The 19629-nt window shown below is 41.3% G+C and overlaps 1 protein-coding gene and 1 long non-coding RNA gene across 2 annotated transcripts in view; one reads left to right on the forward strand and one right to left on the reverse strand.

Moving 5' to 3' along the window:
- Positions 1–5723, reverse strand: part of UTP20 (UTP20 small subunit processome component) — a 92280-nt gene extending 86557 nt beyond the window's left edge. Inside the window, exons 1-5 of the mRNA XM_019952567.3 lie at positions 5521–5723; positions 4567–4647; positions 2525–2591; positions 2268–2400; positions 1624–1812 (exon numbers count right to left, since the gene is read on the reverse strand). Coding sequence (XP_019808126.2) covers positions 1624–1812; positions 2268–2400; positions 2525–2591; positions 4567–4647; positions 5521–5565 — 515 coding nt within the window. The 5' untranslated portion in view covers positions 5566–5723. The remainder of the gene's footprint in view (positions 1–1623; positions 1813–2267; positions 2401–2524; positions 2592–4566; positions 4648–5520) is intronic.
- A 47-nt stretch (positions 5724–5770) lies between these two features.
- On the forward strand, positions 5771–17188 carry LOC109547209 (uncharacterized). Its single transcript, XR_002172966.3, has 3 exons — positions 5771–6082; positions 7456–7598; positions 11927–17188. It is a non-coding gene; the product is annotated as an uncharacterized lncRNA (long non-coding RNA).
- Positions 17189–19629: the final 2441 nt, after the last annotated feature.

Here is a 19629-nt window from a genome sequence, read left to right on the forward strand (position 1 = left end):
AATAGCAGAATCAAAAAGATGTAAAGTCCTTGAAGACAACTGGGTCAAAGATGCCTCTAAGTGGCCAAATCTCGGTGATGGGAAGAATGATGGTATCACCGTGAGAAACTGGGCAAACAAACAAAGCCTGGCATTGAGTACATATTTACTGAACACACAAATGAATGAGAAGAGCTGGCTTGAACAGGAATGTGTAGACTTTGATTTCAACAACAGTCAAGTGAAAATATCCAGGCTGTTGAAGATGTCATACAGAAAGCGAATAAATTTATAACTGGAGAGCCTGACTCAGGAGATATAAAAGTAACAGCAGAAGTCATGAGACCAAATAAACTATATATACCCCAAGATCTTGCTGGTCTTTAATGAAGTAATCTCGGTTTCTAATACGTTTTACCAAAATCTTCACAGAGAACTAGTAAAGGTCAGAAAAATATTTCTTTCTCATTCCGTGTTCAAAGGAGGGTAGAGTGAAGGGAGGTGGTACAAAAACAAAATCGACAGTGCTATCCCATATCCATACTTATACTGGGTTGGGGTAAAAGGTTAATCTTACGTGTTCCTGTGCCAACTGAAGTATGTAGAAGTAATCAGGACACCAAGTAGAAATTCCATTAAGTCCCAGATTGAAATAGATTACAAACAATCTTTGCCTTACTTTAAACAAAAAGCTGGTACAGAATTCATTCTCTTTCCCTGTCCACAGTTACTTACAAATACTGAGTGTCTCTTTTGTCTTAATCAGTATTTTAGGAGCTAGGAAAATTCAGATATTTAAGATGGGGTTCTTGAAGAGTTTATAGGTTTGTAGAGACACCATTACATTAGAAGAAACGATTATAACAGAAGTTGTGTGACATAAGTGGTATGGGATGCCAGACGTGTTCAGAGTACAAAGCTCTGATTTCTGGACAAGGTGCCCGGGCACGTATGTGGAAGCTATGGATTCAAGTCAGGATTTGATGGTGGGGGGGGTCTGATTTCAATAGCTGGAGATAAGAGAAGGTCAGGTCAATGCAGACTGATGGAACAGACTACAGACCACTTTGGCTGGAGAACCAACGTTTTATAAGAAAATAATTAGAGACTGAGATGGAAAGGAAGTTTGGCGTCAGACTGAAGACAGGGAAAAGGCCAATTAAAGAACATATTAAAGTTAGGTAGCCACGTCAGCAGGTGCAAGTGACAGGTATTATACATGTTTTCATTAAATACAGATGGGAGTCAGAAAGTATCTGCTTGTTGTCAGTATCCATAAAAACTGCCCTTGACCGAAAAATAAAAAATTTAAAAATTAAATGCTAGAAAATATCATTGTAGAAGAGGATCATTCTCCTTAGGGGCTTCAAGCACACAGGTGTTTCCCCAGAGGAAATCCTGACTATTCGATATATGTATATTGCTTTTGCTTTCAAAACTGATGCAGACGGGGAGCAGAACTGACTGCAAAAGGGCATGAGAAATCTCTTGGAGATGATGGAAACGTTCTTCAACTGGATTGTGGTGATGGTCGCATAACTATAAATTTACTAAATAGCACTGAATCATATATAACATTTTAAAGCAAAGAAAAAAAAGAAGAAGAAGAAAAGAAAAACCCATGTGAGAGGGAGAAATGGTCACCTGTATATATTGGACATGTCCTTCACCATCAGTCTCCACAGGTACTTGTACAGATAGGACAGTGAGGTGAAAGCCCATTCTAACAACTCCGTGTCCTGAGTCTCCAGGATTGAAGTGATAGTCAGGAAAAAGTCCTGAAAATGGGGATAGAAGTCCGTCTGCAGATCTCGTGCCAACTGTACAACTAAACTGGATGAAAAAAATAAGGAAAGGTAACTGATTCTGATACGTGTAGATCAAAAACCAAATACTACAAATCTGTTTCACAAATGATAACCTATCGCCTATGATGAAAGGATTAATTAAAGCTACTAAACCAAGTCTCAAGAGAGGTATAAAATTTTTCACGTTTTAAGAGTTGAGCAAAGAAATCAGGCTAGAGCTTGTACCTTCCATCACAAGTTATATTCAGTCATGCCTATAGGGTCAAAGAAAAATCAGGTTCTTGTAAAAGTATAAAAAGCAAAAAAGTATACCCCTAAGATTCTGCTTTACAGTAACGTACTAATATTTTCATCTAACAAAAAAAGGTAAATTCTTGTTTCTAAATTACAAACACCAGATCTAAAGCATATGTAGCTATAAAACAACCTTTCTTAAAATTCAGATAAATGTTGTTGCCTTTCTTTCAACATGCTACTTACTCCAAAAGGGGTTGATAGGCATAACTGTTCTTGACTTGCAGGTGAGTCTTCAAACTCTGAACTATCTCATTTTGATGATAGACTAGCTGATTGAAAGACTGGCATTTGTCAATAACTTCTTTGTAAAATTTCCCTGGGTAAGGGAAAAAAAAAAAAAAAGAATAAGTTCTGCTTTTCCATCACACCAATATTTAGCTGTTTTGACCATATATAGTACAAATGATGGGTGAATAAAATAGAAACAAAATAGAAAATACCAAAGTGCTCCGTAAGGTTCAGTTCTCTCCACTTCAGTAGACCCTCAAAAAAGTAGGTTTCAACTTCCTGCCAAGATTAAAGCAGTCCATTAATCAGACAACTCAAAGAAAAACTATAATCAAAGTAAATAAGAATAATGATATATTAATACGTTAAGACAGTGATGATAGTCAAGAGTTGAAAAACTCCTCTTAGTTTTTTTTTAAACAGGGCATTAACTAACACACCTAAAAAAGCAATCAGGTATAAAATATGGGCAGAAGAAAAACTAAGTAATAGTCACACTAAAAAAAAATTTTTTTCTGTTTTTCACAATTTTACGCCAAGAAAAATGTTGACTCTTACAGTTCTTTCATCCTGCTTTTGGAAATATGAATTGCTACAACCTTATAGAGAAGTAATCTGGCATTTCTATTAACATTAAAAACAGGTATGTCCTTTGATCCAGCAATTCCCTTTTTGGAGATATTTCTTAGAAAATTTGTAAATATACAAGTATAAAGACATTCATTCAGCTTTATTGTAGTGGGGGGGGAACATAAAAAAGCCTAAATATCCAACAAAAGGAAAATGGTTGGTATATATATTATGGTCTGTACATAATAAGGTATATTATGTTGCTATTAAAAAGAATTATATCTATTATTAAATTAGAAGGATGTTGATAGTATACTTTCAAAGTGAGAAAAGCAAGTTTCAAAGTGAAGTATATGGTAGGAACCAATTTTTCTTTAAAAAAAAAAAAAGACCTCTATAAGTGTTTGTACATATTTATATGAGAGAAAAGTTCTTACTTAGATGACTACCGAATCATCACAACTGGTTACCCTGACTCCAGAGCAACTGGTTGTTCTTTCCTCCACAATAAAGCCAGAGAGATCTAAAATTTACAACTGATCATGTCACACATTCCCCTGCCTTATAATCCTAGAATGACTTCCCATAGCTTCAGGATAAATCCAAACTTAGCTTGACATATGAAGCCCTTCATGGTCCTTGATTATCTCTTCAGCTTTATCTCTCACCAGCTACCCCCTTCACCCATCTGCAGTCACCATCAACATAAACAAACATCCCACAGGCAATTATAAGCATACTGAAATGCTTGGGAGTTTCTTGAATGTGACATGCTCTCTTTAGCCTCTGTTCCTTTATAAAGGCTTCTTCCTCAGCCTGAAACAGCCTTTCCTGTTCTCTTTGCCATGCTAAAACCTATACAAACAAGACTCAATTCAGGTATCACCTAGTCCACTTCACCTTTTTTGACCTCACCTTACACCCTCACAGAATCTAGGTTAGGATCACTTCACGGTGAGTTCCCAAAGCATTATGTGCCTACCTAGATAACATAATTAGCACACTGAATTCACATATTGGAGACAAGGCATTCAAAGAGATAGTGAGCAGAGTCTGACTAGAGTCAAGTGAAAAACAGTAAAAACTGACATTGAATCCCTAATTTAAAGGCACGTTATACAGGACCTTAAAAGGCTGTCAGAGAAATAATGACTTGATGCAGCGAAAACAAGATTTTTGAGTAGAGGTGTGACTGAGTTACAGCATGGTTAGAACTGGAAAAAATTATGTGGTTTAGCTCCCCCATGTTTATTAATAAAGGAGGAAACTGAGCCCCAGGAAAGTGACTTGCTCAAAACCTCTTTAAAATTGTAGTTTCAGGAACACGGATCTGTAGCAGTGCTCGGAATGCACATGGGAAGGGAGTGGCTGGAATCAGAAGCCACCTGAGAACCGAGTAAATTTTCTAACACCACATCACCCAATAGAACTTTCAGCAATGATGGAAAACGTTCCATATCCGCACTTGGTCAGTAATGGTAGCAACTAGCCACATATGGCTACTGAGCATTAGAATTTTTAATTTACTTTAAATCTAATTTGTTATGTGTGGCTACTGTTTGAGACAGCACAGGTCTAATGCATTTCATGTTCATAAAAGAATGGCTTGAGAAATTCACTTCAAAGAGAATCTAAAAAACCAACTATGAATACTTGAAGATCAGCTCATTTAACATTCTCTTACCTCATCATAGCTTGCAGTTCTATCAATCCGGTGGATAATATCGATATTCACATTTCCCAATCGTTCAGCAAACGTAAGAAACTGCAGGGAAGAAGTATATTTACAACACATCCACATTTTATACTTATCACAATCATATGTGGACAATTTCCTCGTGGAAGTATAAAGTTTAAAGGTTCAATGTGCCTCCTTACGTTCTATCATTAGAAATAATGTTATGCTTCGCTTTCAATTTCAGAGTTGTATTTTCAATCAATCATAAAATGTATAACCGAGTTTTACAACTAGAAGCAGACATCACTGACAAATCACAGAAGATAACTTTAAAAACAAACTGAAAGACAAATGCACTGCACTACTGTACGAAGACAATGAAATATTTCTATGGATATATTTGCAAAATATCATTTCCAACAAAATTTCCGTGCTAGACTGGTGGATTGACCTAGGTAAAAGCTAGCAACGTGGCCTCGCCAGATCTACTGCTAGGTTTCATACCCTGCTGCATGTACAGGATCTGGCTAAGTCGTGGCAACAACAGTGTTTTTAAACATATACAGACCTACGGCTGTAGAGTAACAAAGAAACCCTCAAGAAACAAACCGGGAAAGTGGTGTAGTAGCCAGTAGCTGGAATCACTCACCTCCTCCCACCGGCCCGCCCCCCATTCGGTCTTCAAGGATAAAAGAGCAGGAAAGAATTCCTAAGCAGTTAGTTTGTGACACTGAATTTAACTCTGGCCTGAAGAGAAGTCTCAGCCAGGCCAGACGCCACAAAACATGGGCGAAATCTGCAGCTGAAGCTTCCTTCCCCATCCCATATTTACTACACCCGGAGAGAGAGAGAAGCTCTTTTGCTAGAGCCTCCGGACAAATGACTTTCGCTCGGTCCAGAGCACTGTAGCCTCGGGAGCTCCGCTGAGAACTAGACCCACGGCCGAGTTTCTTCACTCACCCGGTAAGTGTTCTCGATCTTGTGGGAAACTGGCTTTGGCTTCATGGCTGCAGAGGGGCGGCGGCCCGCGAGGATCTCGGGAAGGGTTGAAGGGATGCTACTGACTGTAGACAAGGGAAACTGGCTCCCACACTTGCACTCCCACGTACTCAGATTCTTTCTCACGTGCGGCTTGAGCCCCTGGGCGCCGCCATGTTGGAGACGGGTAGCCGGCAGAGTGAGTCACGTGGGCGGAAGAAGCGGACGGAGCAGGCGCGCCCGCCCCCTGCAGCCGGCTGGAGACTGGGAGGCTCTGGCTGAGTGGGTATGTGGGGGCGGAGTATTTTGAACTCTCTTCAGTAAAGGTTTATAAGAAAAATGTGTATTTTTATCATAAAAGAAAACATGCCTGTCATCATTAACAGCCAATAACGACTACCTCTCACTATGTATACTGCATCAGGCAAAGCTCTTTACATTCATAATTTCACAGTAAAGCGCATTGTGAACGTTGCATGACTACAGATGAGGTACGTATTTCTAAGTCCCTTTGGCATACGGAGAAAGCAAGGATGTGCAGCCGGTAAGTGGCAGTCTGGCAGAGGTCAGAGTTCCAATGTCTGATATTCTTTTTTTTTTTTAACATCTTTATTGGTGTATAATTGCTTTACAATGGTGTGTTAGTTTCTGCTTTATAACAAAGTGAATCAGTTATACGTATACATATGTTCCCATATCTCTTGCCTCTTGCGTCTCCCTCCCTCCCACCCTCCCTATCCCACCCCTGCAATGTCTGATTTTTTTTGTTTGTTTTTTTTTTTGCGGTACGCGGGCCTCTCACTCTTGTGGCCTCTCCCGTTGTGGAGCACAGGCTCCGGACGCGCAAGCTCAGCGGCCATGGCTCACGGGCCCAGCCGCTCCGCGGCATGTGGGATCTTCCCGGACCGGGGCACGAACCCGTGTCCCCTGCATCGGCAGGCGGACTCTCAACCACTGCGCCACCTGGGAAGCCCAATGTCTGATATTCTTAACCACTATTTTTCCATTTAAAATTGGAAAGGACTTTTAAAGAAAACTCATGGTTTCGTGCACAACCAGTTAACGTTTTGGTATTTTCCTACCATTCTTACGTCCTGTTGTTAAACGTAATTATACAAACAGGTGTGTGTGTGTGTATGTTTTTTCACTTACTCATTAAACAAATATTTCTTGACAGTCTGCTATGGGCCATGCTCTGTTATGTGAGCTGAAAAAGAGACTGATAATATTAATAATTTTGTTTGGAAATGTTTAGTCTGAGGTGCTTACATCTTAGATAGCCAAGAAGAGATATTCAGTAGACAAATTGAATATATTCCTGCCTAGAGCTCAGTGTAGAGGTCAGGGCTGGAGGTGTGACTTAAATACACTTTACAGAAAGTGTGAAGCTATTTAAAGCCATGGAACTGGATGAGATGTTTTAGGGAGAGAGCGATGAAAGGGAGGACAAAGAAAAGAAGAGGACCCAAGTTGAACGTTGGAATGCTCCACCATTTAGCAGTGACCAGAAAGGTGACTGGGAAAGAGAGCCAGTGAGGTAGAAACAGACTAGTCCTGGCCTGGAAGCAGAGCCAGTGGCCAGCTATAGTGAAAACTGAGGAGAGAGAAGTAGCTGCTGAACCTGACAAGGTGATGGTCACTGATGACCTTGACAAGTATGGTCCGGTGTAGAGGAAAGGAAGCGAAATATGTATGGATTGAGGAGGCAATCAGGTGAAGAAGTAAAGTAGATAAAACACTTTCGTATTGTTACTGGCATTACGACAGCAATGTTTTTATGTTGTCACAGGGTTGCTGTAAATATTTTTAATGGATTCATAGCATTTATGGATTTTATTTTTTAATAATAAAATATAGAAATGCCCAATGTTTGACTGGCTTCCAGTAAGCTAATTGGCTTTTTTTTTTTTTCTTTAGGTGGTTCTTCACCTTGTTGGGTCACAGAGCCTTCAAGGAGTCTAAGTCTAAGCTGTAGACCTTCTCTTCAGAAAAATACTAATAAGCTCATTCACACTAAAATGTATAGATGATTTCAAAGAGAAGTCTGCAGTTACCTGAGGGTAAGAGCCCCTACTCTAAGCGATGTTCCCAACCTATTGCTAAAATTACCCCCAGATAATTGTGTCCTTTTGCTTCTCTGTCATTTATTTTTGGTAATGGAGTTAATGGGACAATAAGGAGTAGAGAAAAACATGAAAATCAAAAAACTGACACAAGTTATATATTGCATTGTTACTCATTATATGATCCGTATAATATTGACAGCTCTGGTTGAACAATTTATCAATACAACATGGTGGTTAAGAGCATAGATGCTAGAACCAGATTGCCTGGGTTTGAATCCTACCTCTGCCATTTATTACTGGTGTAGTCTTGGGGAAGTTACTTACCTTCTCTGAGCCTCAATTCCTTTTATGTAAAACGGAGCTAATGAAAGCACCTACCTTATAGGCCGTTGTTGTGCAGAGTAAAGAAGCTAATGGATGAAAGGCGCCAGGTACCATGACTGCACAACCTTTGACAAGTTACCTAACCTTTCTGAGACCCAACTTCCTGATCTATTAAAAGAAGTGTTAATAATACCAGTTTTTCAAGGAATTGTATTGGCGCACAGAGAATGGTATAAATGTTTGCTGAATGAATAAGCAGTCTACTGTCTGGCTACCTGACAAGTTCCTTAAGGGCAGAAACCATGTACTTTTTCAACTTTGTATCACCAGCGTATCCCGTGAACTTAAGAGTTTAATGAATGTTTGTTGAATTAACAAAGCGTACAGTACTTTGTTTAACCCTGACAAACTCAAGACTAATGTAACTCCTGCACTGGATGAGGGTTGTGCCACAGGATTGTTAAGGTTTCTTCCAAAGCTGTTTCTGAGGTTCTGTGGAATACCCAAAGCAGCCACGAAGAACACCACTCTTTACTTATGAATCTTCTTGCCCCCCAGCTTTTGCCCTCCATGCCAAGGCCTTAAATACCCCTTGCAATCCTCGTTTCTTTTTACCGCAATGGTTCTGCCTGCCCCATCCATTCCAGCTAGTTCACTTAGACACATAATTCTTTCTTTCCTTCCTTCTTAAGCTTGATTGGGAAGTTTTGCTTTTTAATCTTTGTTTCCTTCGTGCACACTCTAATTTAAAGCCCAAGGGACTACAAGAACACATGAGAAGTTTGCCTAGCCTAGACATGGAAGGCTTCTAGCTGGAGGTGACATCTAAGCTGAGATCTGGAAGATGGATAGAAGAAAACCAGGCAAGGGAGGAGCATGGACACAAATGGTGTTATCTAGGTAGAGGGAACAAGGGAAGGAGCAGTATACGCAAGGGTTCAAAGTAGTCAAATACAAATTTTTTTTTTTTTTTTTTGCGGTATGCGGGCCTCTCACTGTTGTGGCCTCTCCCGTTGCGGAGCACAGGCTCCGGACACGTAGGCTCAGTGGCCATGGCTCACGGGCCTAGCCGCTCCGTGGCATGTGAGATCTTCCCGGACCGGGGCGTGAACCCGTGTCCCCTGCATCGGCAGGCAGACTCTCAACCACTGTGCCACCAGGGAAGCCCAATTTGGTTGTTTTTATCTCTTAATCCAAAGCCACATCCTCTCAAGTTAGCACTGGGCACTGGTATCACCCTTAGTATCCTTGGGCTAATAAAAAGTAAAACAAAGAACAGGGTGAAACTCAGAGGTAGGGAGAGCCTCAGTTTCCTTAAGCGTAAGGTGGGGACAACAGTGATCCAAGGCTCTTGAAAGGTTAGTAAGATATTGTACGTGATGTCAGGAAGGGGGCAGGTCTGCATGGTGGGGCTCAAAAGTTGCAATATATCAAACGGGAAATGGTTCTGACTCAGAACAAGGGACCAAGGAAGTGAGATCTCAAACCAGTAGAGGGAAGTGAAGGGAAAAGAAGAAAGCCAAGGAAGATATTTTAGTAACTCTTAATTACGGTAGTTAAGAGAAGCTGACCCAAAGATCGTTCCCTTCTTGTGAGAACCATGTTCACTGTTGTATATAAATCGGGAGGCAGCAAGAGCATGGAGTTTGGATTCAGAGGAACATTTGGATCCCAATTCTAGGATCTTCCATGTATTAGCTGATAATTGGACCAGTGACTTAATCTCTCAGCCTCAGTTTCCTCACCTTTAAGTAATAACCAAGTCTGCCTTTTTACTTGCTGGTTAGTAAGGAGATCCTTTGACATAAAGCAGGTCAAAGTCTCTTGTAACTTATACATGCCTATATGAACAGTCTTTCTTATTTTTATTGTTTCTTTTTCAACCATATGATCGCTTTTTAGCACTGAGACCATTGAGCTTCTATTCTCCTTTCCTGGTTTATGCCTCAGGCATCAGAGACATTAGACCAGAAATTGCAAAGTGGTAGGCTTCACCAGCCCAGTGTAGCACACAGATATATTTTGCTCACCAAAAATGTTCGTGAAATCTTTTAATTTGTAAAAAATCTGGAGATTTCAAGTGAAAATCCAGATTTCTAGCTTCTCTTGAAAAATTAAAAACATCCACAGCACTGGGCCCACATTTGGAAGAGCAGCAATCACTCCCTGTAGTCCAAGCCCTGACCCCCTCGCTGGTTTATGTCTGAGGTACCCGCCTGGCCCCCTTAGGCATTTCATTTTGCAGCATCTGCTCAAGAAGAAGGCTGTTGTCTTCGGTTTTGAATATGTCTCTTCCAGAGAGCAGATCATTGACACTGCTGCCATTTTTACTGTTTAATACAGTGAGTGACTCAGCATTTTACAGGGGAGCTGGTGCAGTCTTTCCGTCGGTGTTAAAATATTTGGAACACCCTTCCCCACCTCCTGAAACACACATACAGACAAGCACACACGCTACTGCCTTCTGTGTTCAGCTTGTTTTCCTTCCCCACTTTCACTCACCGTTGGCATTTCTGTCGTGAACTTTAAATTCCTTATTTTCTTTTAAGAGATGTCAGAGGATAACCTAAATTAACCTGCTTTTTGAACAATTTAAACACCTACATATTTTCACATACCCACTTTCATGATTTCTACTCTCTGTTTTTATCCTTAACTTGACATCTTCTGTAGGAAGGATAAGGGTCTCAGTTTGGATTTATCTCCCCTTCTCCATTTTCCCACCCTCCCCTTGGTTATATCTTTGCATGCGAATTGGCTTTTGTCCTATTACATCTTAGTTGCTTCTTTGAAGGAGAGGAGAGCTTGGACTCTGCTACCAGGTGTCCCAGGCTCACACCCTTGTCACTGCTATGTGAACCTCAGTTTCCTCACCACCAAATTAGGGGTAATACTGGTGCCCCGCATGGAGCTGTTCCAAAGAGTCACTAACCTAATACTTTGGTTATCAAAGTGTGGTCCCCAAGCAGCAGCAGCAGCACCCAAGGGGAACTTGTTAGACGTGAATTCTCAGGCTTCACCCCAAGCCTGTTGAATCAGAAACTCTGGGGATGGGGCCCAGTAATCCGTACTTTCACAAGCCTTCCAGGTGATTCTGCTGCAGGCTCAAGTTTGGGAATCACTGACCTCCTGTATGTTAAAGCACTTAGAACGTTGTCTGGCACATCCCATGTGCTACAGAATGTGTTTACTATTATTACGATTTAGTCTTTTATAAGTATTTGCTATTATCATTATTTTGTTCTCCTATCCACATTTGCAAGGTAGGTTGTATTATCCTCACTTTCAAGATAAGGGATCTGAAGATCGGAGAACTTCTAAGTGGTGGAAGGACTTGAATTCAGGTCTTCTAATATCAGTTTGCCTTTTTGCCACCCCACAGCTTAAGAATGTGAACTAGAAGGGCCAGGTTTAGAGAAATAAATGCTTGGATGTTATGGTAGACATTTGTTGATTTCTTGACAGTGTTTGTTCTCTCTTCCTCTGGAAGCAGCATCCTTATTTTCCTTTGAGGAATCACTCTTCCCTCATTCTTAGTGTCTGAAGTTCAGACTAGACACCTAGGAGGGCCTGTGTCCTAAGTTGTATTTCTTTGGCCAACTAACTGGTTCAGAGGTAAGCATGTGTCCCAAGCTGGGCCAGGGACCCTATCTGGAAGTTTTTTGAGCTATTGGGAAAAAGATGCTTCTTTTTCTTGAAGTTTTGCAAGATGATAGGAGCCTGAAGCTGTTGGTGGCCATTGTGTCACTTCATGGAGAGGTCTGCCTGTGAATGAACTCTGTGCAAAGTAGATGAGAGACAGGGAGGGATAGAGATTGATTGAGATGAGCTTATGTGAGCCAATGGATCCATCCACCCAGTCCTTGGACTTTTCAGTCACCTTAGTTCACTAATTCCACTTTTGTATGCTTAAGCCAATTTTAACTGGGTTCTTTCACTTTCATCCAAAATAATACTTATACAGCTGACTTAATATTTTTGTGTTGGGGCTTTCCTAGTGGCGCAATGGTTAAGAATCCGCCTGCCAATGAAGGGGATACGGGTTTGAGCCCTGGTCCAGGAAGATCCCACATGCCATGGAGCAGGTAAACCTGTGTACCACAACTACTGAGCCTGCATTCTAGAGCCTGTGAGCCACAGCTGCTGAGCCCATGTGCCACAACTACTGAAATCCATGCACCTACGGCTCATGCTCCGCAACAAGAGAAGCCACCGCAATGAGAAGTCCGTGCACCGCAACGAAGAGTAGCCCCCACTGGCCGCAACTAGAGAAAGCCTGCACGCAGCAATGAAGACCCAACGCAGCCAAAAATAAAAATAAAACAAAATAAATAAATTTATTTAAAAAAAGATACATCTTAAGAGAATGGAAAGAAGCCACAGACTGGGAAAGATACTCGCAAAACACATATCTGATAAAAGATGTGTATCCAAAACGTGCAAAGAACTCTTAAAATTCAACAATAAAAAGAACTCAATTTAAAAAAGGCAAAAGATCTGAACAGACACCTCACCGAAGAGGATATACAGATGGCAAGTGAGCATATGAAAGATGCTCAACATTGTATGTCATTAGAGAGTTGCAAATTGAAAAACATTAAGATACCACTACATACATGTTAGAACGGCTAAGCTCTAAAATACTGACAACACTAAATGCTGGAGAGGATGTGGAACAATAGGAACTCTCATTCATTGCTGGTGGGAATGCAAAATGGTACAGCCACTTTGGAAGACAGTTACCTATTTCTCATAAAGCGAAACATTGGCTTATCCTATGAGCCACCTGTCACTCTCCTAGGTATTTATCTAAATGAATTGAAAACTTATGTCCACACAAAAACCTGCACATGGATGTTTATAACAGCTTTACTCATAATTGCCAAAACTTGGAAGCAACCAGGATGTCCTTCAGTAGGTGAATGGATAAACTATGGTACATCCATACCATAGAATATTATTCATTGATAACATGAAATTAATCTGAAAAAGAATGGATGTATGTATATGTATAACTGAACCACTTTGCTGTACACCTGAAACTAACACAATGTTGTAAATCAACTGTACCCCAATATAAAATAAAAATTAAATTAAAAAAAGTGAAATGCGCTATCAAGATTCAGAAAAACATAGAAGAAGCTTAACTGCATATCACTAAGTGAAAGAAGCCCATCTGAAAAAGCTACATACCGTAGACTCCAACTTTATGACATTTTGGAAAAGGCAAAACTATGGAGACAACAAAAAGATCAGTGGTTGCCGGGGGCTGGGAGGAGGGGACAAATAGGTGAAGCACAGGGGGTTTTTAGGGCAGTGACACTATTCTGTGTGATAGTTTGTGTAATGGTGGATATGTGATTTTATGCATTTGTCAGTACTTATAAAACAGGGGCTTCTCTGGTGGCGCAGTGGTTGAGAGTCTGCCTGCCGATGCAGGGGACACGGGTTCGTGCCCCGGTCCGGGAGGATCCCACATGCCATGGGGCGGCTGGGCACGTGGGCCATGGCCGCTGGGCTTGCGCGTCTGGAGCCCGTGCTCCGCAACGGGAGAGGCTGCAACAGTGAGAGGCCCACGTACCGCAAAAAAAAAAAAGAAAGAAAGAAAACAGTACAACACAAAGAGTAAACCCTAATTTAAACACAGACCTTAGTTAGTAATAATGTATCAACATTGGTCCATCCATTGTAACAAGTATACCACAGTAATGCAAGATATTAATAATGGGGGAAATTATATGGGAAGGGGAAGGGGGTATACAGGAATTCACTATACTTTCTGTTCAATTCTTCTGTAAACTTAAAACTGCTCCAAAAATAAAGCCTATTAATTTTTTAAAATTACATCTCCTCCTAACTCCTTCTCCTTGTAAACCCAAAAGTTCTTTGGAGAAGATCATGGCTACTTGAGATGGGATCTAGAAAGACAACACCCTGCTCTTGAATCCTGGGAGCTCCAAGAGGAAGTAGGACCAGAATCTCATTAACACTAGAAACCAAGAAAATTTGGACCTGTGTGATTCAGAGTGAATCAGAAAGAGAAGTGAGTGACTCAGAACAGCAGCTAGGAAAAAAAAAGATGTATTTACATACTCAATGAATTTTTATTGAGTGCCTACTGTGTGTCAGGCACTGATCTAAAGGCTTAAGAGACAACAGTAAACAAATGAATTCCCTGCCTTCATGGGGCTCATATTCCAGTGTGGGAAACAAAAAATAAATATGTAAATCTCTAGTAGACCATCAGATGGCAATAAGTGCTATGGAGATAAATACAGCAGGTAGATAGAGAGAGTGACAGAAGCTTAATTATTCCACAGAATTCATTCCCCTTTTCATTTTTTAGAAAAAGAACCCCTATCTCAACTGCTTATACAAGTCAACATCAAAAAAATAAACCACACACACACACACAGTGGAATACTACTCAGCCATAAAAAAGAATGAAATTTTGCCATCTGCAGCAATATGGTTGGACTTGGAGGGCATTATGCTAAGTGAAATAAGTCAGACGCAGAAAGACAAATAATGTATCATATCACTTAATAAAAAATGCAACAAACTAGCAAATATAACAAAAAAGAAGCAGAATCACAAATATAGAGAACAGACTGGTGGTTACCAGTGAGGAGAGGCAGGGAGAGGTAACATTGGAGGGGGAGTGATAGGTACAAACAATTGGGTGTGATATAGATTACAAGGATGTATTGTACAACACAGGGAATATAGCCAATATTTTGTAATAACTGTAAATGGAGCGTAACCTTTAAAAATTGTGTAAAAAATTTTTTTAAAAAGAACCCCTATCTCAACTTATAGCTGGTAACATGACCATGCATTAGAGACTACATTTCCCCCCCTCCCTCCATTTTGCACCTGGATATAGTGTTGTGACCAAGTTCAGTCCAAGGGGATATGAGTGGAAATGTTTTGTGTAACTTTCAGTCAGGTCATTAGCTGAAGGATAGAGCCACTTGCTTTGTACCCTTTCTTTCTCCTTCCAACTGGCTAAGAGATGGCATTGACTGGAGCATCCTTGGAAGCCAAGTGTGGAAGATGACAGAGCCCCCAGCTTTGGACTGCTCAATTCTTGACAGTTACACAGAGGGAAATAAACGTCTATCTAGTATAAGCCACTTTGGGTTTGGATTTCTTTATTATTGCAGCTTAGCTGGTACTTAATTCAGGGAGCACCAGAGCAAAGTGAGAAGGGTTTGCTATGTTACATAAGGTAATCAGGGAAGCAGAAACATGAAGGAAGGGAGGGAGGGACCTCTGGAGATGAAGATAATTCCAGGCAGAAGAACAGCAAGTGCAAAGGTCCTGAGGCAGGATTGAGCTTCAGTCTGGTCCAGGAATAGCCAGGAGCCCAGCGTATCAGGAACACAGCAAGTAGGAGGGGAAGTCAGAGGTCTGGGGAGCAGATCACATAGGGCTTAATAGACCATACTAGGAAATTGCTGGAACAGCCTCTTAGAAAGAGCTGCTGTGGTCCCAAGGCAAGGACAGTGGAAGAAGGTCCATGGAAGAGGACATCACCAGATGCCTTGTGGGACCAGAGAAAGGAAGATTGCGATCCTCTTCTTGGTCATCTGTAAGATGATTTTTGCTTATATTCATGGGAAATTCTAGAGACAAAGACATTGTCATTTCAACATATACTCTTGGATGTATTCTCTTAAGCAAGTACTGTATTTGTAATAAAATACTGTCTGGGCAGTTGTGTTTTCCAGACTTTCAGTGGGGATTTAACCTAAGTTATGAGTAATCCTCCTCCAAGAATGACCACATCCCAATGCCCAGGAACATCTCTGTCACAAGAGCTGTGCAGTCACAACATTATAAGCATTCCCTATTTTACAGACTAGGGAAACCCAGAGAAATCAATTGACTCACTTGAGATAGCACAATAAATTAACAGCAGAATTGGGAACTAGAATCCAGGTGTCCTGACCACCAATTTAATACCCTTTCCATTACAATGAACTTTACTTCAGGCTAGGTATAAAAGGTGATGGTGAATATTAAGTCACAAAACAATCCCTAAGGACATTTGCACCGGGTTTGGTTGGGGTATCCATTATTTGTCAGCAGCAGGTTTTTTTCCCTAATGATTCTTTGCGCAAAGCAGGGTGGGATGAAAAACTGCATTGATTGCACACAGTCAGATAATCTAGATGGAGGTAATTAGTGTTAATAAGGCCTTTTATTTATAAAGGACTTGGAGGTTTCTAAAGGATTTAGCACCCGTCAACTCCTCTGATCCTTATGGCATCCCTGCAAGGTAAGCAGGGTAGATATAATTTCCGTCACATTATAGATAAAGTAATCCCAGAGGCAAGAAGTGACTCCGCTGGGGTCACGCACCTTTGATTGATGGTGCCAGACTTTCTTACTCTAGGTTCAAAAGACTTGTTGCCACACGTGTCTGCTCAGACGATTAATAGCTGACACTTTATAGCTCTTACTAGGTACCGGATACTGTTCTAAGTGCTTTGCATATGATGACTCATTTCCTCTTTCTACAAGGTAAATTCTGTTATTATCCCCATTTACTGATGGGAAAACTGAGACTGAGTTACCCAAAGTCACATAGTTTCATTAAGCAGTCAGAGCTGGAACCCAGATATCCATAGACTGTATCCAGAACCTGTGCTTTTGGCCACTGAACTGTGCTACCTCTCCAGTTAGGACTTGCAAGCAATTTTACGATTCATGGGCACACATCAAGAGTCTCTGAGATCAAGTTCAGATGCCTCATGATTCTAATGACTATCCTAAGACCTTCCTTAATGTGTATGGGCACTTGATGTTATCTACTTACATGATAGAGAGATGTGATCAAGATTTGATTTTTAGACATTCATCTGGTGGGGTGGAAGAAAGTTGTGCATAACAATAGTTACTTTGGCATGAATGTTGAAGTTTTTACAGGTAACAGTGAACAGCCTACTGTTCTGCAGAAGAATCAATGCTGAGAAGATTGCTTCACTCTCTTTTTCTTTAATTCATTAGTAATATGGAGGACTATAGAAGACACGCGTAGTTTCCATATATTCTTTTGGTAGCACTACTTTTATTTTCTTTTAGGGAATCCCCTCTTTATTTATTCTCAGTGCATGTGGTTTTAATTCCAACCCATCTCTTATCTCCAGGGTTGGATGCATGATCCAGACCCAGGCCCAGTGTATCTCCCTGAAAAAACAAAGTGATTGGTTTGGGGATAGGTCTGTGATCCTAGTCAGTCCAGTGAATGTCGTCACTAGGACTTTTTTTTTTTTTTTGCGCTACGTGGGCCTCTCACTGTTGTGGCCTCTCCCGTTGCGGAGCACAGGCTCCGGATGCGCAGGCTCAGCGGCCATGGCTCACGGGCCCAGCTGCTCCGTGGCACGTGGGATCTTCCCGGACCGGGGCACGAACCCGTGTCCCCTGCATCGGCAGGCGGACTCTCAACCACTGCGCCACCAGAGAAGCCCCTCCCTAGGACTTTTACTTGAACTGTTGGGAAACAGAAACCCTCTTTCTATTTAATGGTTAAACACAATAGAGCATAAACTGGAGGCTACTGGTGGCTATCCTGACCTGTGAGGGAATATTTGCATTAGAATGAAGCTAAGACAGATAAAAATAGAATGAAGAGATAGAATCAGGTTCCTGATGATAAATTTGGAGCATCGAAATCTAGCTGTGTCTACCCTTGGACTTTTCAATAATATGAACCAATACATTCCCTTGTGTGTTTAAGCAAATCTGAGTCAGATTTCTGTTGCTTGCAACCTAGATTAATTTTCCTGATTGCTTAATTAATTGTTCTGATTAATACAGGTATAATTCATATGCCAGACTTTCTGCTTTGCCTGAAAGTGAACTGTATCAGTTATCACCACAATAAAGCTGCATAAAAAACAACCACAGTGACGTGCAACAAGTCTGTGGCTGGCTGGTTCTGATGTTCTGGGTTTGTCTTGGTTGATCTTGCTGGGCTTGCTGGCATCTGTGGTTTGCTGACCGAGTGGTTGGGGGCTGGCTAATCTCGCGTGGCCTTGGCTTGGATTACTTGGCTACATAGCTCTGCTTTGTGTGGTCTCTCATCATCCAGCAAGCTAGCCTGAGCTTTTCTCATGGACAGGTAGAGGCCTGAGACAGCCTGGAAGAGAGCAAGACCTAGGCTCAGGACGGTCACACACCACTTTGACCTTATTCTATTTGGCAAAGCAATTACAAGAATAGCCCCTATTCAGTGGGTGGGGAAATGGTCTCCATCTCTTGATGGGAAGAGCTGCAAGTTCTCATTGCAAAGGGCATAACTAAAGGGAGGAGTGGAGAATTAGAACCACTTTTGTAATCAGTCCACCACACTCCTCCTTGTTACATTTATAAAACAGTGGTGGTAAAGAGATAAAATAAGCAAATGGATGCTGGAAATTACCAGTTGCTTACCAAAGGTAGCACGTTCCTTCAGTGCAGGATATGATGCTTACCTGTCCTTATTTCACCCATTTGACATGTGTGATTTTTCTTTAAGTTGGAAAGAGTTATAGAAACTCTGTTCCAAAAAGAGACTTTGAAGGTCATCTGGCCCAACCGCCACATTTTTCAGAAGAAGAGACCAGACCCCAAAGTTAGGGAACTTTCCCAGGGCCATGCAGAGGTGGATCTGGACCCTTACCTGGTGACAGCAGGCTTTCCATCATCTTGTGCTGTTCCCTTCCCACGCCAAGGCAGTACACGCTTGAACTTTGGAGTCAGTCAGCCTGGGTTCTAGTCCAGGCCTTATCACTTATGAGCTATGAGACTTTGGACAAATTATTTAACCCCTCTCTGGATGATGACAGTAGCACTTATCACATAGGGTTGTTGTGAGGGTTCAATGAGAGAAGGTAAATAAAGCACATAGTAAGTGTTCAATAAATTTTGCCTGTCATTGTTTCTTAAAACACAGCATTTTTCTGTTTGGCTTACTCCTGTCTACATTTAGTCTGGGTTTAGGAGTTTAGGGGAACTGAACGTATCACAACTCCTAATACTTAGATATCAGGGAGTAAATTAATCTTTTAAAATTATACTAGATTACAATTCCACATTTTCTTATAAGAAGAGATGCTTGTAGCCTAGTTCATCTGCTTATTTACTAACAAACGTTTCCTGAGGGTGTACTCAGAGTCAGGCATTGTATTCGTTTGCTATTGCTGCAACATATTACCACAGACGTAGTGCCTTAAAGCAGTATGGTAAAGCAATTCAGTCCTGGAGGTCACAAGGACCTCCAGGCTGCATTCTTTCTGGAGGCTCTAGGGACAATCTGTTACCTTGCCTTTTCCAGTTTCTTGAGGCTCCCAGCATTCCTTGGCTCGTGGCCCGCACCACTCCACCCTCTGCTTCTATCATCACATCTCCTTATGTCCCTCTGCTTCCATTGTCTCATTGCCTTCTCTGAACCTCCTGCCTCCCCTTCAGACCTCTCCATGTGGCTTGTGCTTCCATACAGCATGGTAGCCTGGAGTAGACAGAGTTCTTACATGGCAGCTCTGAGCTCCTAGATGAGCGTTCTCAACAAGCAAGACAGAATCTTCAAGGCCACTTATGAACTAACCTTAGAAGTCACATAGCTTCATTTCGCCATGCTCCTTTGGTTGAAGTAGTCAGAAGCTTACCTAGACTCAAGGGAAGGGATCACCTGCCTTGGTGGAAAGAATTTCAA

Source organism: Tursiops truncatus, chromosome 11 (assembly GCF_011762595.2).
Source record: "Tursiops truncatus isolate mTurTru1 chromosome 11, mTurTru1.mat.Y, whole genome shotgun sequence".
In the NCBI taxonomy this organism is placed as follows: domain Eukaryota; kingdom Metazoa; phylum Chordata; class Mammalia; order Artiodactyla; family Delphinidae; genus Tursiops; species Tursiops truncatus.